The sequence below is a fragment of the Carassius auratus genome, chromosome 27 (assembly GCF_003368295.1).
Source record: "Carassius auratus strain Wakin chromosome 27, ASM336829v1, whole genome shotgun sequence".
NCBI classification, from domain to species: Eukaryota; Metazoa; Chordata; class Actinopteri; order Cypriniformes; family Cyprinidae; genus Carassius; species Carassius auratus.
In genome coordinates, this window is record NC_039269.1 from 25,096,927 (window position 1) to 25,121,201 (window position 24,275).

At 39.1% G+C, this 24,275-nt stretch overlaps 1 protein-coding gene across 1 annotated transcript in view; it reads left to right on the forward strand.

Annotated features, from left to right (window-relative positions):
• The first annotated feature begins 588 nt into the window (after positions 1-588).
• The window catches only part of LOC113046013 (ephrin type-B receptor 3-like), a 33,146-nt gene continuing 9,459 nt past the window's right edge, over positions 589-24,275 (forward strand). The window contains exons 1-12 of the mRNA XM_026206836.1: positions 589-1,124; positions 4,924-4,988; positions 6,693-6,977; positions 7,884-8,271; positions 11,430-11,585; positions 12,395-12,730; positions 13,730-13,854; positions 14,243-14,399; positions 14,733-14,841; positions 16,775-16,827; positions 18,136-18,258; positions 20,995-21,242. Of these exons, the coding sequence (XP_026062621.1) occupies positions 1,061-1,124; positions 4,924-4,988; positions 6,693-6,977; positions 7,884-8,271; positions 11,430-11,585; positions 12,395-12,730; positions 13,730-13,854; positions 14,243-14,399; positions 14,733-14,841; positions 16,775-16,827; positions 18,136-18,258; positions 20,995-21,242 (2,109 nt within the window). The 5' untranslated portion in view covers positions 589-1,060. The remainder of the gene's footprint in view (positions 1,125-4,923; positions 4,989-6,692; positions 6,978-7,883; positions 8,272-11,429; positions 11,586-12,394; positions 12,731-13,729; positions 13,855-14,242; positions 14,400-14,732; positions 14,842-16,774; positions 16,828-18,135; positions 18,259-20,994; positions 21,243-24,275) is intronic.

Genomic DNA, 24,275 nt, shown 5'->3' on the forward strand with positions numbered 1-24,275 from the left:
TATTGTTGTTTAATTTAATTTAATTGTTACTCCATGAGTGTTAATTGGTATTTATAATACACTTCGAAATCAGTGATTAGGCTTTCGTGAAAACATGTAGATAATGAAAGAAACTGTTTGTGCTGATAGTGTAGTTTAAAGAATATTTTCCTCTATTTATGTTTGTGTTTTCAAATTAGTACAAGATTTTGGATGTGTAGCTGAATAAATAAGTTACTGTAGATCAAAATGAAGTAAGTGGTAACCAGACTGGATTTTATGTAATAAAAAAAACTGTTCTGAAGTAATATTCAGCACTGTGCATGATATCACTAATGTAGAGCTTTGAAGATTGTTAACTGTATCCCATAACATTCCTGTCAACATGCAGCCCATTATTTAATCAGCAGAAAGCTGGATGATGATTTTATTATTGGTGTTGGGTGACTGTTACACAAATATCCTGGTGGCCATTTGCCAAGTCACTCCCTTCTTAACTACAGTACACCAATTCCTGCAGTAAACAAACAGTGAGTGGCGCTGTGCAACAAAGAATACTCACACATTAGCAATTTGCCACAACTCGATTTATGGGGATTCTGGAGCTTTGTTTTGCCTTATAGTGGCATATACAATAAAAGAGTTGCACGTCGATTTAACACTTCTCTAAAACAAATAATGAAATGCATAAATAAAAGAACGTGGGGGAGTACTTGGTCTGTAAGTTATCAGCGGTATCCCGCAGGGTTTTGCCTTGGGACCAATAGAGCTTTCGCCCCCCATCCTTTCTCGCAACTGACACTCCTCCGTGCAGTCGCAGAGAATCAACAGCTTCTTTCACACTGAGGATGAGGATGATGCCACACATGTAGACGAGCATGATAGACCGCGTTTAGGATCGAGATCGTCCGTGGATTCCTTTGCGCAAAAAATTCTGAATGAAAGACGTGCATTTTTTTCTCCCTGAAATTTCTCAAGGCGTGAATTCGCTCCTCAAGTCCGTGAATGCTGAGATTTAACGAGACTTTCTATCCCGGTGTCAAATAGACAACAAGCTATTCATGTTGCAACCTCAAGCTTCATGACAATGGATTATTCGCTGTTATTATACAGCCTTTGGGTACCCGTTATTCTCGCTGTAGAGGGTAAGTATAAATGCTCTTTGTTACAGGGCTACTCGGTTTCCAAGCTGCTGTTAAATGGGCATCAGTTGGCTATTCCTTTTATTAATTCGATAGAATGTGTAATACAAAAAAATATATATTTACATAACTAAAGCATGTGATCTCCAGACCGCGCAGACTGTACTGGCTCAAAAACTTCTCGTTTGACGAAAACTTAAATAAGCCTTAGTGCGATTTTGCCTTTTATTCGTAGGGCAGGGATGTAGACGAATATGTAAACGGCTGCAAATGTAAAAATATTTTATGAAAGTGAATAAATGAAAAGACTAAACATATTAAGACCGTTTAGGTGTAGCCTTTACTGATTTGATTTTAGGGTTCATATAATCATTGCCAGGGCTCAGTGTGTCCGTTTCTGAATCATTACTGCATTTGTTTCCGATTATTCTGATAAATCCAGTTTCCGAAGGGCAGTTTTGTGGAAATGTTTTAATCCATGTGGGACCCTGTTTGTGGAAGCTTTACACAGACCTGTGAGGTGTTTGTGTTATGGTATGTTCATGTATTTTATACAGACGATGCTGTCTGTCCACATGCTCCGTACCTTTGTTAATATAGCATACTGTAAAACCATAGACTAAACCAAATCTAATAGTTATTGTTGAACTAAGGTGCTTGTATACATTTAAGCATCTCTTTAATTTGATTGGAAATGTAGAGTCCTGTGAATGACAGTGTACTGCTTTGATCGTTACTCTATTAAAAATCCCATGTAGCTGTTAGATTTTCAGATGAGCTTTGTGCTGAAAGCCCCCTGTTGCTCTGGTGTGACACATTTCACCCCAAAGGCTTTTAAGTCACCCAGATAGTGATGATAGCAGCATCACTTCAGTGTAATTGCCACACATGATGATTGGCTTGCATGATCACAGCTGTTCAAAGCACTATATACTAGGTGAGAAAAGGGAGTCGCTTCAAAGTAACAATGCATTTCGAAATTAAATCCAAGACAGTTGTTTTTTGAAAACAGTGGTTAGGTGAAACGTGCCGACATTGAGCCTAGGTGTGGTTTCTGAAAAGCTATTGATACCTTTGAGGTTTGTTCACTTCACACTATATTCTTGTTAAGGACTCTAATGAATGGGTTACTGTCCCTTTCATATTTTCTAGCCCTGAAATTGTAAATAAATATATTTTTACATTTGTAAAATTAGTTGTTTGCATATTTAAGAAAAATGCATGCAAGCAGTTTGTCTCTCTCTTTCTCCATGTAATCGAATGCTTGAGAATGATTCATTTCATATTCAAAACAAATTGCTGATGGGCAAAAATAAGATTGTTCCTTGTTGCAAAATTACAGTCTCCCGGCAGGATTTTGTTTGATATTATGCATAGCTGACTTCATTATGTACCTCGATCATATCCCAATAATCCTTAACTACAGTAGAGCCAGATACTCCTTCACCTTGGCCATGACTACCTCAATTCTTCATCACTTTCAATGTGAGGATCTCGATCGATAATGTGTGAGAGAGAGAGTAGGTGTTTGACTCATAGGTCTAGTTTCCGAGCAGGTTTCTTTGCAGACTACATTAGTTACACTTCAGACGGAGGTCAAGTGGGGCAAGCACCTCATGACAAGAGGAAAAGTATAAGGCTGCATCCAGGGTCCCCTGTGTCAAGTCAGTCCATCTGTCAGAAGCCTTCCAGGCACTATGGTGTCTAAATATAAAACAAACCATACGTAACTTGACCCTGTTAGTTAGTATCATTACTGTGGTCTAAAACAGGGTGACAGTTTTTGTCATTACAGTTTTATTACAACACTTTCTTAATTTACATGCACAGTCATCGAGCTACGGTTTTATTTATTTATTTTTTGCATTCCACTGCGCTGCTTTTCCATTGTTTTCCATAGCACTAGACAGACACATTTTACCGCTGTGTATTGCATATTTTGCAGTGTCTCGCACGGCACGGAAAAATGTATCTCTGTACATTTCTTTTGTTCATTCCACTACACTACATCGCATGCTGTTAAATACAAAAACACTTTTCGTGTGAATGGCCACTTAATCCGGGTTTCCAAGTACATATGACACAATGCACGAATAATCAGTACAGACCAGTATTATACCATGCTTGTGTTGCATCCATTGCACGTCAGTACTGTAAATTTACAACAGCAAGGCAGATTGCGGTCAGATCAACACATTCTGGATGAAGCCAAGTTACAGTCACATAAATAGGACTGTTGAGGTGCATTCAGATTGATGAAATGTCTGTGATCAGATTCGTTTTTACAGAATATGCATGCGGAAATCTGTGGTTTCCTGTTGAAATGACTGGATTTGGAATGGCGTGAAAAATCGCTGAAAAATGATCAATTTGAGCACACCTTTAGTCCAATTTTGCAAAAACGGTATTTGTATGATTTCATTTGGACTAGAGGTCCATTCTTATCAAGAACCAGATGACTATAACATGAAATATATTTTCATCCTTGTCAACGCACAATAATATTCTGTTTATTCTAATGGCGCGCTTCAGTTATGTCATGTTATGAAATGCTCAAACTCTTTAAAGTCAGGTAGATTCTGTTTAGCTGTTAGTAGTTTATCATTTATCACCTAAAAAAATTAAAACATGTTTCCAACCATATTGTTCCTCTGTGTTGTTGTCGTTGTGGTGCGAACTTCCTATTCTCACTGAATTAGAGTGATTTTTAAAACTTTATAGTGTTCGTTATTGTTATAGCCATCATCATCGGTGAGAACATTCCTTAAAGCATTTACAGTCCGACTGAAATCAAATATTGCATGTAAACATTTAATAAAACGAATAAGCACTATTCTTATTTTACTCCTTACAGCTGCCCCTAAATGTTGTTTGTTTCTCTTTATAGTCTTACGTTCTGATAATAGTGGAGAAACAAAAGATTTGAAAGAATAATGAGGCGTTTTGTACATCTGCTGACTGTACAAAACAAAGTTTCAAAGAACGTCCTGTACACTCGTTTGTTTGTAATAGACTGCGATGAGCTGCGTTGTGTAAAAAGAAGTATCATGACGTTGTTTTCCACAATGCAGCCAAATGCACAGATGCAAAGAGCCTTAAGGAAAGACTGAATGCGGTCATAAGGAATTGATCAAAGCATCAAAAGAACTTCCCTCCAATTTGATGAATATTTCACACGGCGAGATGCCCTATTTCATCACACAATTAACTCTCTCTGTGATTTACAGCACTGTAAAAGCGAGGTGTACAATCCACATAAACGCCATGTGTACGTTTGCCATATGCGTATTTGCCGGGGCCTTAATCAGCTAAGTTGCTGTTCTGCTCTAAATATTCCACGGATTTGCTGCGCAGATGTGTGCGTGTCACATTAATTTGAAGTGAGCGCTCGGCTTCATCGAACACTGACTTACAAAGTGAATAAAACATTCGTATGTGCGGTTCATTGGCGGAAGCTGGCTCATGCAGTCTCGCTCCACTGATCGGAGTGTATTTAGAGAACAGCGAGCGCCTGGGATGCAGAATGTCACTGTGCTGCGAGCATCCCTGCGGTACGCAACAGGATCTGTTCTCAGATCAGCCACAGGCCAGAGCTGGAGTGGGTAGATAAATGCGGATCACATTATTAGTGTGCGGAGTGAAAACAGCGATTAGGCCTTCCGCAGACTATGCGGGGAATTCAAATGAGTGAAGTGCTTTGATATGTACGCGTTTAAATGACAGGTTTTAGCGCGCTGATGCTCTGTTGTGTTTAGAATGGAGGCTGATGTTGCCAGAGCCTCATTGATTGCTTGTTTTACAGAGACTCTTATGGACAGCAGGTGGGCTACTACAGAGCTGGCGTGGACCACCTATCCAGAAAGCGGGGTGAGTTATAGCGTTTTCCTGTTTGTAATTGTCCAGAAGGGTGGATATTAATCAACCCATGTATTGACGAGACAAATGAAGGGTGGCCATTAACAAGAACGATCGCTCACAACCTCTCTGTTGGCAAGCAGCGGTTTATTTTACACTTGTGACTGGTGAAGAAATTAACCACAGCGAGTCTGACCTTAAGCGCGACACCCCCCCCCCCCCCTCCACCCACCCAAATCCACTCGCTCCCGTAGTATGATTTGTCTTTGGAATGTGCATGCGAAGTCAGTCAATGGAAATGATGGGTTGCCATGGCAACAATCTTAAGCAGCACAGCCCTTTCCGCAGGCTGGCGCTCGATGTCTGGCATCTCAAAAGCCGTGCATCATCATAAGTAATGTGTTCCTTCACACCTGGAGATAAACACATGCTACCCCTCGCTGTGATGCCTCTTAATTGTGTTGTGAGAAGTTCAGGCAACCCGAATGTCACCTTTGAGAAAGCATTTCTATTTACCCTAACTAGCGACATGAATTTAATTGAGCATTTGAGTCGTTCACTAGTCCTACTTCCATTTAGTGCTGCTTCGAGGCAACTTAGGTATTGTCTTCATAACAATCCCTAGATCCAGATCATTTTAGGATTTTTAGGTTTTGTGTGACACTGTGTCCTAACCAGACATGACGCAACACTTTTCCAATGATAATTTATCAGTACATGGTAAACAAGAAATGTGGCATGGTTATTAAGTCAATCTGAAAATATGTTCTGTTTATATACAACTCAATGACGAAGAATGTCTATGAATGTCAATGGCATGTGCCGAGTAAAAAGTCATATTTTCCTGGAATACATGGAGTATACAAATCTCAAATGTTGTTTTCATTTCAGTAATTTAAGGCAAAAAGGTAACCCTTTTCGTATTAACAAATATGAATTATTAATTCAGATGTACTTTTTTGAGTCGCACCACTTGACATTTTAAAACCAGAACCTTTCGTAAAGAAAATGATCTGACATTTGAAGAGACTCATTGACATTGACACATTTTCGAAGGTCCTTTCTATGAGATAATTTTAAAAATATTAAAAAAGCTGTGAAGCAGCATTTTTTTCTAAGGTATAATAATACAGTACGTCAATGAAAATGCAAATATTGATTGATTGATTGATTGATCATGTCAGGACAGTTGTATCATCCTTATATGTTTGACTTTATAATATCCAAATAAATTAGAATTTAGAAACTACAACATGGTCATTAAAAAAAATAACAACAGCATTTATTTTTCCAAAAAAAATGAATGCAAAGTATGTCACTGACATGTACAATTGTGGATAAATGTGAACTGTACTGTCATGGCCACATCATATTGAGAGAAAAACTCATGATAACAGTGAAGATGGCTTTATTAAATTGCACCTGGTCGGGACACTGTTAGATTATTTCTAAACTTTATATATATATATATATATATATATATATATATATATATATATATATATATATATATATATATATATATATATATATATATATTTAGGAATTCACTACATAAAGAGTAAGCAAAATCACAAGGTACTGTACAGCATCACTGGGTTTCATGGTCTGCTCGTTTCTTTGGAAGCAAACAACTCAATAAGACATTTTTCAATTGAACATTTCATTTCAAGAAATCATTGTGCAGCAGGTGACAGTGTTTTCTGCCCTTCTCAGTGGGAGGAAGTGAGTGGATATGATGACCACTTGAGCCCCATCAGGACATACCAGGTCTGTAATGTACTGGAGCCCAATCAGAACAACTGGCTCCGGACAGACTTCATCCCCCGTCGAGGAGTCCTTCGAGTCTACGTGGAGCTCAAGTTCTCAGTGCGGGACTGTGGCAGTATTCCCAATATTCCCGGCTCCTGTAAGGAGACCTTTAATCTGTTCTACTATGAATCGGATGGAGACATGGCCACAGCAAGCAGTCCACCATGGAGGGAGACCCCCTATGTAAAGGTCAGCTGGAATGATGACTTCTTTTAATTTAAGCCTTTGCATGAGTTTACAGTGTTTTGGTGACTGGTGCTGTCTTAACTATTTAATTGGGAATATAACAAATATTTAATGATATTGTCATCATTAAATCATGTTGTTCCAATCCTGTTTGATATTTATCTTCTATATGTGACCCTGGGCCACAAAACCAATCTTAAGTGTAAATTTTTCGAAACTGAAAACCGAACAAATAAGCTTCCCATTGATGAATGGTTTGTTAAGATAGGGCAATATTTGGCTGAGATACAACTCTGAAAATCTGGAATCTGAGGGTGCCAAAAAAATCTAAATATTGAGAAAATTGCCTTTAAAGCTGTCCAAATTAACATGATCTTTACTTAATATCATAATGATTTTTGGCATAAAAGAAAAATAGATCATTTTGACCCATACAATGCATTTTTGGCTATTGCTACAAATATACCCCAGCGACTTAAGACTGGTTTTGTGCTCCAAGGTCACATATATTATATCAGTGTATGTTTGTCTGTTTAATGAACATCAGTGGTTTAAGATGCGGTCACATTTTATGGGCAAAATCCAGTCATTCTGATAGGATTGAGTTTTTGCAAGAGGAAAAAAGAATTTGTGCAGATTTCACAACCGGTTTGAGTTGATCATGTGGATTTGTTACGCTGACCATCAGAAAGCTGAATTTTGTGGTTCATACATTGCTACACTATTGACAGTTAGACAATGGACCAGTGAAATGAAAAAGAAAAATCACCAAAGTGACCATAGAATGATTTAGGCAAGTAAATGATGACAGAATATTTGGCTCCCTTCTAGATGCATCTATGGAGAAATAAATTCACATTCCTGTGACTGGACCAACATATCTTCATTCTCTATCGTCTTTTGTCCCAGGTGGACACCATAGCCCCTGACGAGAGCTTCTCATTGCTGGAGTCTGGAATCGTCAACACCAAAGTACGGAGCTTCGGTCCACTTTCCAAAGCTGGTTTCTACCTGGCCTTCCAGGACCTGGGCGCCTGCATGTCCCTCATCTCGGCCAGGGTTTTCTTTAAAAAGTGCTCCACCACCATTGCCAACTTCGCTGTCTTCCCCGAGACGGCCACTGGTGCCGAGGCCACCTCTCTGGTCATCGCCGCCGGAGCCTGTGTGCCAAACGCCGTAGAGGAATCGGTCCCTCTAAAACTGTACTGTAACGGAGATGGAGAATGGATGGTTCCTGTGGGAGCGTGCACCTGCATGCCGGGCTTTGAGCCGGCCAAGAAAGATACTCAGTGCCAGGGTAAGTGTTTGGCTTTTTAAATCAGAGGAAAGCGGATTCTGGTTAAAGCTTTTGAGTGTTTGCTGGCAGATGCTACAATATGGATTATAAAAATCTATCTGAAGCAATGCAAAGGTTACTTGCAGGTCAGAGAGGTTTTATATTCTTTTTTAGGCAGTCACTGGCAAAACTCGTTTTTTGCAAACACAATACCCCATACTGGAGAACAGAATTACATTTTCACATTAAGTAGCTTCTTTTTGACGTTCAAAGAACTTTTTTTCATAATGTGGACTAGCGGTTTTCAATTTTTAGGTTAAAAATGAGTTTGTATTGACATGTGGCTCCAATAGACTTGAAGTTTTCATGTTTCTGTAAATAAATTTTTAGATATGTGACAGTGTTATGTATCATGATCATGTTCAATTGTATATGTTGTTAACAATTGAAGCAATTCAGCTTTGCCATCAATGAAATCAATTACATTTTAAATGATAGTAAGATAGAAAACAAATTGAAATAATATTTTAAAATTTAAAATGTTTTGCTGTATTTTGCATCAAATAAATGCAATCTCAGTACAAATATAGACTTAACGTAAGTTACTTATCAGCCTCAAACTTTTAATTACAGTGTACTGTACAATTTTTATCAATAAGTATGCTTTCAGATTTCCCCAAAACACGGATTTTCAGATATGTCCACACAAAAAACAACTCACAACACACATAAAATTACATGCATAGTTTACCCAAAAATTTAAATTAGTATTCTGTTTTCCATTTAATACATGTAAATGGGAATCCTTTATTTGAGTAATCATATTGACTGCTTTTATGAAACCTTTTGTGGTGCTTCTTTTGTTCACTTGTGTTAAATGAATAGCACAATCTGCAGTATTTCACTATTTGAATTCAATCGAAGAAAGAATGTCATTGACGCAAGTAGTGTTATAAGACTATTATCTAATTGGATTTCTCTTTGCATTCTGGGGTTAAAGGCCAAAACGGCTAATAGGATTTTTTAGGTGAATATGAGAAGGCCAGAATTTAGGAGCTCAACAAGACTAGTATGGCTGCCAGTCCAGAATCTGGAGAACAATGTGAGGATTCGCTGTACTGATCTACAGTCTCCCCGCAGACTTTATCTGGGCTCAGCACAGAAGAGAGAGAGTCTCAGTAATGGGTGGAGGACTGCAGTGGTGTCAGAGAACAAAGCTGCCAACAGCGGCAGCCCACAGCTTCCACTGACACATCTGATAGGGTCCTAACAGAGCGATATACCAGAGACGGATAGTTCTGCAGAAGGCGAGACCAATTCGCAGACGCGAGTCTGGGAGAGTAATGGGGAAAATTAAAAGAGAGTCTACAGAGAGAGCGGGGGAGGAGAGAGAGGGAGTGCGAACGAATGATGAGGTGGGCTCCGAGTAATAAAATGTGAATTGGATGGGCCTCCTGGACTGTTCTCTGGGAAGGAACTGGTGGACAGAGGGGAACTTCCTTTGAGATTGCCAGTATGTGGCGGCTCATTTGTTTCCATCTGGTTGTTCAAGGTTAAGAGCTTGCCTTAAAGGACTGATAAACGACTCTCCCGGGCCGCGCTATAGAGCCGTGAGATGTGCCGTGGCCAATGGAGAGTGCGTCTAATTTCCTTTATCACCTTCCAGCTTTAATCCGCAGGCCCACTCGCGCACACACACACACACACACGCAGAGAAAGGAAACATGTTCTCTCTCTCTCTCTTCTCTAAAAGCTCTTTCTGACTCGTTCTTGTGCTCGGTCTGAATGCGTAACGCCACGCGTGTTAAGGCTGGGAGCAGGGGCCACTCGCTCGGATTTTCCACTGTCTTATTACACTAGCCGTGAAGCGATATGTGTCATGGGAGGAATACTGAAGATGATTTTTTTTTTCTGCATTTGCTAGAATTCACCTGAGGTGTCACATGCAGACATGCACATCTCTCGGCACGGTCCCCATTAACTGCAGTGTGTTGTGTGGAGACACGGGTGTGGTGGATTGTTTACAGGAAAAACTGAAAGCAGCCGATTCCTCAGCCAGACTGTTACATCAGCCGTTTTCTTCCAAATGAAACGGACTGACTTTAGTGCATCATTATAGCACAGTTTGCCTCGTCGGTACGGTTTCTAAAAATTAGAAAATGAACTTTATCTAAACCTGGGTGATTCATTCTTGGTATAAATGTCTTGAATTCTATTCAAAAAATAAAATATTTTGTTATAGTATCTGAAGTATATGTATAAATATAGTATATGTAGTGGCGACACAATACTAAAAAAGTGTTATATAGAATATTCCAGGTTTAATACAAGTTAAGCTCAACTAATAACTGATCATGTTAATTACTACAAGAACTCTGTTTGTCATCCTTCTCATTACCTCCATTACAAAAAAGAAAGAAAAAAGAAAAGTTGTGGTGCGACGCACAATACAAGCCAATTTCTGGAGGATTTAAAAGTAAGGCAAGTCACCTTAATCTGTTTATACAACAGAGATTGTTTCAAAGCAGCTTTGCAGTATAATAAACAGGAAAATAATGGAATCAGTGATTCAAACTTCATCAAATACAAGAAAAAAATAAAAATTCTGCTGTAAACAGCTCTGGAAAGACAATAGTGTCATTATTCAGCTCCAATCTGTTCAGTGTTGATTTAAGCAGAAATGTGAAGCTTATATATTGAACACATTAATTCTTCTACTAAAACATGAGTATTTTGTTAGCTTTTTTAGGGTTGTATCTTGTAATGGCAATGACATTTCTGTAAGGCATTTACAATGGATGTGAATGGGGCCATTTTTTGCAGGATTCTGAAGCAGAAAGTGAAGTTTATAATATAAGACATCACATTAATTCTTCAAGTATTATTTTAGCTGTAAAGTTGTTCTTGTAATTGTGATGGTTGTTTTAGAGTTCTGGCATTATGTTATCATGGCAATGGATTGATTTTTCACCCTAAATAACACTAGATTTAAAACCCAGTTTTAGCCCATTGGCTAGGTAAATAGACGACCCAGCACATGTTAGACTAACCTTACCCAGCAAGTTGGGTTGTTCATTCAACACAGTGTAAAAATTCAATAATAAAATAAATCTAACTTTGTATGGTTTATTTTTGAAAAGGACATATTGTAACACACCGTTTTCTTTATGACCCTTTAGCGTGCACCCCGGGGACCTTTAAATCCAAACAGGGCGAGGGTTCTTGTATGCCGTGCCCTTCCAACAGCCAGGCCAGCTTTAGGGCATCCAGCATTTGCCCTTGTCAAAGCGGCTACTACCGCGCTGACAGCGACCCCCCAGATGCCGCCTGCACTAGTAAGTGATGATCATCAGCAGCACTTGTCAAATTAACATAGCTCCCACATTGTGCTAATGATATGTTGAAAAGGTCTGTCCCGTGCATTCGGCCCATTTGATGTGGCGACTAATGACACAGGAAAGCGTGTGGATAAAAAGGTCATGATCGCTAATGTAACCCTGTCGGTTCTCAGCATCTAGCACATAAAGCGTGCGATTACAACCGGTTAGCTTCAGCGCTATTGAATCTTGACATGTGGATTTAATTGGAAATATCACATGAATTCACACATTGATGCAATGTGTTGCAAAATCCCCAAGTTGGAGAGCTTTTTTTTTTTCAGCTGCGTTCTTTTGAACGCTTTCAGGAAGCCTGAATGTTGTTTGTAATTTAAGAGTAAAAAAAAAGCGCAATTGTGCTGGAGGTAAGCACAAAAAAAGGAAAAAATATTTATTCCTTTTAAATAATTGTTAGCAAAGCTTGCAGTTCCTTAGGCAGTTGTGCTTTGAAAATCCAGCCTCTGGATTTAATTAGTTTACATCATGATTCACTGAGCCAGATTTGTTGGTTAGAGATTTGACCCTGACAATTTAACTATGGAGTGCATTGTAAATTAGACGTTTTTGAAAACAAATATGCAAGAATAATTAGATAATTTAACCAATGACAGCCTTGATTTTTCATTAGACTTGGAATACTGTGTGTTTCCTGACTAAACATGGACTGTAGGGTATGTGCAGAAACTGTTTTGCTCCAGGACATCATATTTGGCCTGTTAAATTATACATGTTTCACGAGTATAACTTTTTTACCGTTGTCTTCCTAGCGGTTCCCTCGGCTCCATTAAACGTGATCTCCAGCGTGAACGAGACTTCGGTGTCACTGGAGTGGTCCGAGCCGCGGGATTTGGGCGGGAGAGGTGACGTGGTGTATAACGTGGTGTGTAAGAAGTGCCTGCACGATGGCGGGTCCTGTGCTCGGTGTGATGATAACGTGGAGGTGTCCCCGCGGCGCCTGGGTCTGGCCGAGAGGCAGGCGGCGGTGAGGAATCTACAGGCTCACACCCATTACAGCTTTGAGATCCAGGCTGTCAACGGGGTGTCCCCCAAGAGCCCATCCACCCCGCAATATGCCACTGTCAATATCACCACCAATCAAGCAGGTGAGAAATTCATTTTCAATTGTCTAATAAACCAGGAAACCACAAGAGACAGATTAAACTGCACCAATAACGTCAAATCGAAATAAAGCACAGGCTCAACTGGCTTATCGTTTTTAGAAAACATTGTCGCACGGGTCAATGACCAAGAACAGTTTTCTCATAAAGAAAATGAGAAATCTAGTACATCTTTGAAAGTTCTAAGAAATGTACTCTTTAAAATCATGTTAGCCTCATTTGGTTTTGAAAACATTTTTAAATGTAAAGATTTCAAATGTGATGAAGTTTAAATTAAGAACTGTAAAAAGTTTTTGGGGATACATACCATATCTGAACTAAGCTTGCCTTGCCATAAAAATGTGTAATATGATATGATATGATATGATATGATATGATATGATATGATATGATATGATATGATATGATACGATACACTATAATATAATATAATCATTCATTTTGCATGTTAGTCTCACCACATGAATATTACTTGGTGGGCAAAGGTTGTAAAAAAAATATATACCTATATATATACCTCATATTTTGACGTTGATTTTGGGATTGGGGGGATTAAATTATCAAAACATGCTCATCACAGGTTGCATGTATGAATCTTTGAATAAAATAAAAATAAATCATTGTCATTGTCATTGCCCCACAAGAAATATGATAAAAATGATCAGCAAATATTGCATTTTTAATTTTTCTGTTTATTACACACAATAATCAGAATACACTATTCTTATATTGCATAGTTGGATTCATCCACTTAATCCAAAGTCCTGTAAAGATCGATATGCAGTGTTTTCTCTTCCGATTTTGGTTTTATTTTAGTATTAGCATTTCGTATTTTATTTCCCAGCTGTCTGTTCTATCAGAACTGACTAGAGACCCTTTAATGGGTCCCGACCCACCAGTAAAGAGTCACAGCCTTAAATAATCTGCTGTTATTCTAATAAAGTTATTCTGCTTTTTCTCTCTCCATCTCTGAACAACCTCCAGCTCCATCAGCGGTCCCCACCGTCCACTTAATGCGGGCCACAGCTGGCACTCTCAGCCTCTCCTGGCTGCCCCCAGAGTGGCCCAATGGCGTGATCCTGGATTATGAGATCAAGTACCAGGAGAGGGTGAGGAACTGCTGTGCATCTAAATCACCCCTGACTGAAGAACTCTTGAACCCCAGCCAGATGACATTACACCAGGCACCCAGCATGGGTTAAACTGGCTTGAGCTCAAAGTAGCCCTGGCTCGTCTTAAAGTGGAGTACAATGGAACAACAGATGGCCACTGGTCAAAACCCAATGGCTAATTCTAAAAAAAGTGGAGCTTAATTCGTCTATAGGATTTACTTGCAGTTGAGTGTTTGGATGACAGTTTTAGCCCAGGATTGTCTTTTCAAATACTTTTGAGCCGCTAATTGCAGTGAAAACTGTTAACTAAACATTCACCCTGCGCATTCAGTGACTCAAGAGTCTAGTTTCAGTCTTTTAATCTCTACGTGTTTCTGTTTCTCAGGGAGAGTCGTTCTCGCACACCGTCACTGCACAGCACACTTCTGCCAAGGTGGAGGGTTTAAAAGCTGGCACGGTGTACGTCGTGCAGGTCCGTGCTCGGACCGTAGCAGGTTACGGACGCTATAGCAGCCCAGTGGACTTCAGTACAAGTTTGTATGGTAAGAACACAGACGGTTTCTTTCTTATGCATCTGTTACAAAGATACTGAGTGGCTAAGTGCATTTTTTATATGCCAAACCATGTAAACCTACTCATAGGGAGAAAAAAATCACAAATGAGATCCGAATTCATTATGAATTGAAGCATTTTGCATCAGATTCTTTCAAGGCTGTATGATCTGATGCCATCCATAATCATTTATTACCTTGTCAACAGCAACAGTCTATTTTCCTTCTTCCTGATAGATTTGAAAAGAAACATTGCATATGAAGTGCAGTTATGCATATTTTACCATCATTGGTATTCTAAATGTATTTCTATTCATGTGACAGATGACCCGGAGCGGTCAGTGCAGGACCTGTTGCCGCTCATTGTGGGCTCTGCCTCGGCTGGATTTGTGGTCATCCTCGCCATGGTGGTCATTGCTGTTGTCTGCCTTAAGTAAGTATTATTATTAAACACCCATACATGACTTCATGTCATCATTTAGCCACCCTCATGTTGTTCAAAACTAGATGATTTTCTTTCTTCTGTGGACCATAAAACAAGACAAATTTCGCATTTCGCTGCATTCTAAAGTTCAAGTTTGGTGAACTCTGACCTGCGAATTAGCATCACGTGAAGCTGTGGGACAAGTAGAAGATCGATACGTCACTGCGTGACCTCTCTGTAACGTTACAGAAATTCAAAAATGAAGGAAGCGCTATATAACTTTAGCTGTAGTGCAGCGTCCTATTTAATATAATACACATTTTAAAGATTATAAAAATAAAATAAAAAAAGAAGCTGCATGGTTCGCAATGTCAGTGTTTTATCTTGCTCCCTCCCATATTCGCAGCGGCGTCCGAAATAATTTCGCACGTTTAAAGTCTAGTGTGACCGCCCCTTTATGCAATTTTCCTTTTTCCTATTGGAGGAAATGGGAGCACAAAAACTATATTTGTTGTCATTTCTGCTCCCCACTATAGAAGTTTAACCAACTTTGACAAATTGCGTTTCTGAGAACCCTCCAAATGTGAAAAAGATGCAATCCATCGTGCAATCAAGAATTTCCCATGCAGATTTCGCAACATATTCAAGTCGGATTCACCAGACTTACCGAGCAATAGCTGCTTGATTTGAAAATGAGCATAGAATGCTACACTGTTGACAACAGACAATGGCCTTTTTGGCTGGTGAAATGTCCACGCCTTTAGACCAGGAACTTGTAGTAAGAAAGTAAACAGGGTCTATTTAGATTTCATGTTGATTTAGCAAAGAGCTATTTGTATTGTTTATCATTTCAATGCCTCAGTACTTGGAGTCAAACAAACTCAATAGCCCAACAGCAAAATGTGATCAGATAGCGACTGCAAAACAGACTTCAAAGTGCGTCTGACTCCGGATATTTATGAGACTCTCACTTGATGCTCATTTGAGGCCACTTCGCCCAGATCCGAGCAAAGACTGGGACATTGCCAATCACTCCAGAGACGACAGACTGCCACAGTGTCTATTTGACACATTCTTCTTGACTGTGACCGCCTTGTTGTGCCAAAGCGTCTCCTCCTCTCCGCTTCAAGCTCTTTCTTCTCTATCATTCATGCCCTCTGTGCTTGTATCCTAATGTGTTCTTTGTGTGTGTGTGTGTGTGTGTGCGTGTGCGTGTGCGCTGGAGCGTCATTCTTTTCCTTCTGACATTTAAATTGGAGATGAGATGCTAATTAGCAGCAGGCGTCATTGTTAGCACAGGTCAAGAGACAAAAGGGATCCCACAGATGGTGAATTCCAATAGGCCCCTTTGCTCCCGTTCCCTTTCAAACAAGCTACTTATGCAGAGTTAGCGAAACAAAGAGATCTTAATGAGAAGGCCGAGATTTAAATACACTGTTTACTGTCTTCAGACACTTGATACAGGCATGAACCCAGAACAGATTAGTATGTATGTTCTTGGGCCTGGTTATTTGTTCCTCGCTTAAGGCTCAACCTATGATTTGGTGTTAATTGACTTACTGTTTTTGGGGGACATCCTACATTTTGGCTCATCTGAACCGTGTAATGGAGCGGTTCTGGTTTGAAGTGGCGACAAGACAGTCTTGACGGTTGATCTTTCGTGCTGCTTGTTGTGCTGACCCGGCCTTTGAATCCTGCTCGTACCGTATTGCAATTAGGCGGAATGGCAAGAAATCATAAATGCATTACCTGTGTAAGTTTAGATTGATAAAACTAGCTTTGCGTGCAATTTGAGGGACGTAATTGATGATTGAAGCATATGAAATACCTAAAGCACTCAAATGTTCTCTTTCACAAAATGCCCCAGTTACTTTTTTTGTGCCTGTAGTGTGTAAATCCAGTCTAAAGCCAGACTCTCAGTGTGTGTATAATCTGGTTACAGACGGCAGCGTACTGGCTCTGAGCTGGAGTATACTGAAAAACTGCAGCAGTACGGTGAGTATATCTGCACTGTTTGCCAAAAACATATTTCTTGCTGTGACCAGAGAAAGCTTGTGAAAATGATGTAGTGACATATGGGAACAGCTCATAGTTCAAGATTAATTTCCACTTCTACACTGTTAAAATGTTCATTATTTTAATAATGAACTTAAAAATGTCCATTTTTTTAAACAAAGTATATATAGTGGGAAAATAACAAAACATAATTTTACTGTAAAATATATGTTTTTTTTTCAAAATTTAATGTCAAAATATAATATTTGTATTTAACAAGAATACAGCAGAAAATTATGCCGTTTCTGATAAAAATAAAAAAAGAAATGTTTATCTTATTATTTATAATGAAAAACAATAATAAGTGCTTAACTATATTGGCACATTGGGCTGTATTACATTTCCCTAAAACATTTACATCACATCAGCGCGTGACGTGTAATGTACGAGTCGAAAACGCTAGGCACGTTATAATTTCACTGAAGCAAGCGAACGATCTCAGCGTCAACGCGGAAAGTGAGGAACTAACTGATCTCTGCTTCATTACAGTTTGCACATATTTTTTCGTAGCAAACGTTGATCTTCCTTCAAAACAGCCGGTAAAAGAGTCGTGCGATAACACACGTCTTCACGACACGGAATTAGATCTGGCTTTTGTTCACACAGCGCTCGTCCCGGGTTGAATCTGGCAATGTTATTAGGTCACAGACCCGGGTTCAATGCGGGAATCAATCCCGGGACGTGGTTGCTTTCACACAGAAGGCAACCCGGTAATGTTCCAGTAATATGCCGGGTCCGACGTGCAGTGTGAAAGGGGCTTAAGGGAATTATTGCACTTTACACTCTTAAAAATAAAGGTGATGCCATAGAAGAACCATATTTGGTTCAGTCAGTGTTTTTTCAGATAACCACCTCTTTCTTAACTTTTTTATAATCTGAAGAACCTTTTGTGAAATAGAATGGTTCTTAAGATGTTAAAGGTTCTTTATGGAAGCAATTAGACAAAAAAGTTTCTTCTATGGCATCATGAAGCACCTTTATTTTTAAAGGGATAGTTAATCCAAATAGCAAAATTATGTCATTAATAACTTACCCTCATGTCGTTACAAACCCGTAAGACCTCCGTTTATCTTCAGAACACAGTTTAAGATATTTTAGATTTAGTCTGAGAGCTCTCAGTCCCTCCATTGAAGCTGTGTGAATGGTATACTTTTTTGGGTGAACTATCCCTTTAAGAGTGTACCTAGCCTATTTAAAGTAATTACAAAAAGAATGAACTGAAAAACATTCTTGGTCTTTTGGTTTTAGTATCCCCCGGTGTAAAAGTTTACATTGACCCTTTTACATATGAAGACCCGAATGAAGCCGTCCATGAGTTTGCCCGAGAGATTGACATCTCATGTGTGAAGATAGAGGAAGTCATTGGAGCAGGTAAACCACATTTATCAGTATTAACAACAGGCCTTTCTGATTAATGAAGAATATACTAACACCTAATATCTAATTTTACATACAGTATTGTTCAAAATAATAGCAGTACAATGTGACTAACCAGAATAATCAAGGTTTTTAGTATATTTTTTATTGCTACGTGGCAAACAAGTTACCAGTAGGTTCAGTAGATTGTCAGAAAACAAACAAGACCCAGCATTCATGATATGCAAGCTCTTAAGGCTGTGCAATTGGGCAATTAGTTGAAAGGGGTGTGTTCAAAAAAATAGCAGTGTCTACCTTTGACTGTACAAACTCAAAACTATTTTGTACAAACATTTTTTTTCTGGGATTTAGCAATCCTGTGAATCACTAAACTAATATTTAGTTGTATGACCACAGTTTTTTAAAACTGCTTGACATCTGTGTGGCATGGAGTCAACCAACTTGTGGCACCTCTCAGCTGTTATTCCACTCCATGATTCTTTAACAACATTCCACAATTCATTCACATTTCTTGGTTTTGCTTCAGAAACAGCATTTTTGATATCACCCCACAAGTTCTCAATTGGATTAAGCTCTGGAGATTGGGCTGGCCACTCCATAACATTAATTTTGTTGGTTTGGAACCAAGACTTTGCCCGTTTACTAGTGTGTTTTGGGTCATTGTCTTGTTGAAACAACCATTTCAAGGGCATGTCCTCTTCAGCATAGGGCAACATGACCTCTTCAAGTATTTTAACATATGCAAACTGATCCATGATCCCTGGTATGCGATAAATAGGCCCAACACCATAGTAGGAGAAACATGCCCATATCATGATGCTTGCACCTCCATGCTTCACTGTCTTCACTGTGTACTGTGGCTTGAATTCAGAGTTTGGGGGTCGTCTCACAAACTGCCTGTGGCCCTTGGACCCAAAAAGAACAATTTTACTCTCATCAGTCCACAAAATGTTCCTCCATTTCTCTTTAGGCCAGTTGATGTGTTCTTTGGCAAATTGTAACCTCTTCTGCACATGCCTTTTTTTTAACAGAGGGACTTTGCGGGGGATTCTTGAAAATAGATTAGCTTCACACAGACGTCTTCTAACTGTCACAGTACTTACAGGTAACTCCAGACTGTCTTTGATCATCCTGGAGGTGATCATTGGCTGAGCCTTTGCCATTCTGGTTATTCTTCTATCCATTTTGATGGTTGTCTTCCGTTTTCTTCCACGTCTCTCTGGTTTTGCTCTCCATTTTAAGGCATTGGAGATCATTTTAGCTGAACAGCCTATAATTTTTTGCACCTCTTTATAGGTTTTCCCCTCTCTAATCAACTTTTTAATCAAAGTACGCTGTTCTTCTGAACAATGTCTTGAACGACCCATTTTCCTCAGCTTTCAAATGCATGTTCAACAAGTGTTGGCTTCATCCTTAAATAGGGGCCACCTGATTCACACCTGTTTCTTCACAAAATTGATGACCTCAGTGATTGAATGGCACACTGCTATTTTTTTGAACACACCCCTTTCAACTAATTCAACTAATTGCGCAATTGCACAGCCTTAAGAGCGTGCATATCATGAATGCTGGGTCTCATTTGTTTTCTGAGAATCTACTGAACCTACTGGTAACTTGTTTGCCACGTAGCAATAAAAAAATATACGAAAAACCTTGATTATTCTGGTTAGTCACATTGTACTGCTATTATTTTGAACAATACTGTAAACCTATAAAATATGAAAGTTTGGTGAAATTCTATAACTGTGTTTTCAGGCATTCCTTGGAGCAGTGGTTTTAAACTATTTTAGCTTCAGGAACCTGGAGTAACAAAATTATTTATCATACAAAATGAACCAAGTTAAAACTAAACACTGCTGTATATGAATATTTTTTTACATTTTTATTAATTTAGCTGACGCTTTTATCCAAAGCGACTTACAATTACTATATATTTCAGAGGTTGCACTCCTCTGGAGCAACTAGGGGTTAAGTGTCTTGCTCAGGGACACATTGGTGTCTCACAGTGGATTCAAACCCGGGTCTCCCACACCACAGACGTGTGTCTTATCCACTGCGCTAACACCACCACAATATTACCATGAACTGCATATGTCTAACAATGTAAAGAAACATCATACACCAGTGTTCAGTGTTTTTGTCTTTTATGTCCATAACCCCTGTAAGAACAGATGTGCAACCTCCCAGCTAAGAACCACTGCCTCGGAGGAAACATTTTAAAAATATGTATTTATAATTGTTTATAACAAACCATATTCTTGAGAGATGAGTTTATTCTGTAACTAACCATATGCATGCTGCTTGCTGCCTTTACCTATGTTTTATTATTATTATTATTATTTATTTATTTATCCCTGTGCTTGTGTTTTGCTACTTCCATGTTTTTTACGATCTGAATCAATCCCCTCCACCTCATTTCAATCCTGCACATCCAGAATCCAGGCCCAAGACTCCCACAACCCTTAAATTCCTATCTCCTCCCTCTCCACAACGTGTCCCTAAACTCCTCTCTCCCCCTCTCTCTCCATCCGTCCCCTGCCTATTCAAACCCTAAACTGCTGCCATCCGTTCTTTTCTCTCGTTTGCACTTCCCTTGGTTTTCAGCGGTGCATCATTTCTTCCCTTGAATGATTTTTTGATCCTGAGCTCAAACCAATAATCCTCCCTCTCCCTCTCCCTCACACCCCCACTCCACTCCCTCTCTCCTCTTCCTCCGCTCCATTCATCCAGGAGAGTTCGGGGAGGTGTGTCGAGGCCGACTCAAGCAGCCTGGCCGAAAGGAGACCACCGTGGCCATCAAGACGCTGAAGGCGGGCTACACGGAGAGCCAAAGACGAGACTTCCTTAGCGAGGCCAGCATCATGGGCCAGTTTGACCATCCCAATGTCATCCACTTGGAGGGAGTTCTGACCAGGAGCTGCCCGGTGCTTATAGTTACAGAGTTCATGGAGAACGGAGCGCTCGACTCCTTCCTTAGAGTAAGATCTTTAATGCAAAACTGCTTTATTGCATTAGCCTTACTTCTCAGTAAACAGCATCAGGAGCTGAGCCCATGGGCATTTCAGACATCATTAGTGTGACCCGACTAAACTATCCAGGTCCTAACCATGTTAAATTTCCTCACTGGTACATTTGACAAAAATATTGGCTAGTTCTTAAAAAGGTTACCATTCTTGTCCAATTATTCCTCATAATGGATAATACACTTTCATTTCAGCATTTTAAAAACTGTATTTAACAACTGTATTTAATCTTATAAAAACCCTGTAAAAAATCTTAAAAGTATTTTAAATATTTTATTTGACTTAAAATTTGGGTCACACTTTATTTTAAATTCCAATTATTGCTATTAACAAACTATTAGCTACTTTTTTTAAAGGGTTAGGGATGTAGAATATATGCTTTGTCAATATGTTAGTTATGAGCATTTTAAAAAGCAACTACTAAATAGTGAGAATTTTGTTCGTGTGTTTTCCTGAAACTAAAACAATAGAGTGCCAGCTGCGCAAAGATTGATTCTTGGCGAAATGCACATGCATGAACTGATAGTTCAGATTTAGTAGTTGAGAAACTATTTTTATTGTTGTTGTACACCTGCCTTTAATCATGAAATTTGTGGGCCAAACTTACACGTCAACATGAAAATAGCAATAGAAATTGTATATGCATGCTCCACAACATTTCAGAGAGTTGAAACTTTGCAGGCATGTTCATGACCCTAAATGAGAAATACACAATTAAAAATGTGTTATGGATCAAACTGATCCAGGGTTAATTAAACACCTGCATCTCAGTCAAACTCATCAAATCAGTATTAATGCATCGAGTCTAATATTCCTTTACAGAGTTGAAAATTCACTCTTTATCCCTAAATTATTTCCTTGTACCTGTCTATGGTAGCATTATTGCTGTGAGTGATTCAAAATGACACATTTCCCTGGGAACATTTTCAGCTGAAAAGCACAAGTGCCCACTGCTAGACATAAAATAGACCAGTTTAGCTTTGACATTTAATTAAAAATTATCTTACCTGCTTTATAATAAATATAGAGAATGTTGTAGTTTTTTTACTCTAACCTTAAACCATCCCACAATCTGTGTCTTTGAGACTCAGGCCCCGTCCACACGGAGACGCGTTTCTGTGTATACGCCCAAATTTCTTATCGGATAGGCGTTTCGTCCACACGCATCCAGCGTTTTCATCAGGTGAAACCGTTTTTTTTTTGAAACCGGGTCCCAGAGTGGATAAATTTGAAAACGCTGTCTTTGCGTTTTCGTCTGGACGGCTAATCCGTATATTTTCTGAAACAATGACGTCATCAGCCCACGTCTCTCCCCCTAGTCAGACACCTCTACGTCACGTAACAGCAACAAAAACATGAACAAACACTGAACGATTGTCTTTTTATTAACTAACATTAACACTGATTAATAAATGTATTGTTCCATGTTCGTTTGTGTACCACGTTTGTTTATGAGCATAGTCCAAGTCTTCTTCTCTGTTTTTAGTGTATCTCTGTGGCAGAATTACAGCGCCACATACTGGTCTGGCATGTATACTATATCATTATGCGGTTTCGTGTGGACGCGGATATTTCTTGAGACAAGGAAAAAAAAGATCGGATCGGGGTAAGCTCCGTCTCCGTGTGGACGGGGCCTCAGTTCTAAACAAATTCAAAGCGTTTAAATTGCACCCCATTTATACTGCTGTCAATGCAATGTGACGAACTAGAACACTTCCATTATAATGAAAGAAACTGTTGAGTCGTGTTGCATTGCTCGCTTGCGGTCTAGATGGGGTGTTAAAATACATCAATCGCATATTAAATCAAGTACCATTGCAATAAAAACTGCTGCAGTGCATACATTAAAAAGAATGAAAGAAAAAGACCCAGCGTTTTCACAAAATATGTAGCTTTTGAAAAATATCCAGGGCTATGCCTTTCCTTAGCATGGTGCTATAAGAAAAAAAATGCTTGGCTTCGTAATCTTTCATCAAAATGAGTCAATTCCCACTGGACAAAATCAAGTTTCACTCAATATTCTGTTTCAATCTGAAGCACGTCACATTACTTTACATAATTTAAAAGTGAGCCAGAACTTCTTTAGTGCTGACAGGGGGATTTGATAACCCCTCAGCATTAAACAGTTTTTCATGGTGCTTTAGACAGAGCCTCGCTTCACCTTTAACTTGTGTCAACATCTGGCATTTCAAAACCGTAAAAATACCATAATAATCTAGTGAGACCTTGTATAGCCCCTCGGTTTCTACAGTAACACTTGATAAACAGTTCAGACGTCCAGAAGTGCGTCTTGCTCTGTCTGACTAGATGACACAACTTAAAGCCCACCCAACCAGTCCGTCATCTTCCTACGGCACAGCTTGTACTCACACAAAGTCCAGCCAGGGACACAAGCGCGCTCATTTCCACGCATACACACAAACTTGCGTCTAAAAATATCTATAAGAACAAGCTTTGGCATGATTCATCTTCAACTTTAGAAGTAGAAAAAAGCATCAACATCAAAATCTATCTCGTAGCAGAAAGTTTATTGTCACTGGAGCCATACCAAGTGGGAACGGCTACAGACGTGATGATGTCCTTTAGCTTGAAGGCTTAGCATGAACCATGTGCTATTTGTGAACAGTAGACTTGTGAATTTCCCCTTAGAGATTTCTTTAACAGCAGATCTTGGGCTGCAGCGTTACTGTTTCATGTTGGACATAAAACCTTAATAATAGACAACATCTCTCTTATGCTCCCCAAAGCTGCATTTATTTGATCAGAAATACAGTGAAAATCTTAAATAATGTTACGTAATATTTAAAAGTAGTTTTCTATTTTCATATGTTCGAATGTAATTCATTCCTGTCATATAAAGCTGAATTTTCAGCATCGTTACTCCAGTCTTCAGTGTCACATGATTATTCCAAAAAGTTTTGAATGGTAATGTGCATTGGTTTGTTATTCATTTTTAAAACGTCTGTTATTTCATTGTATATTCTAGGT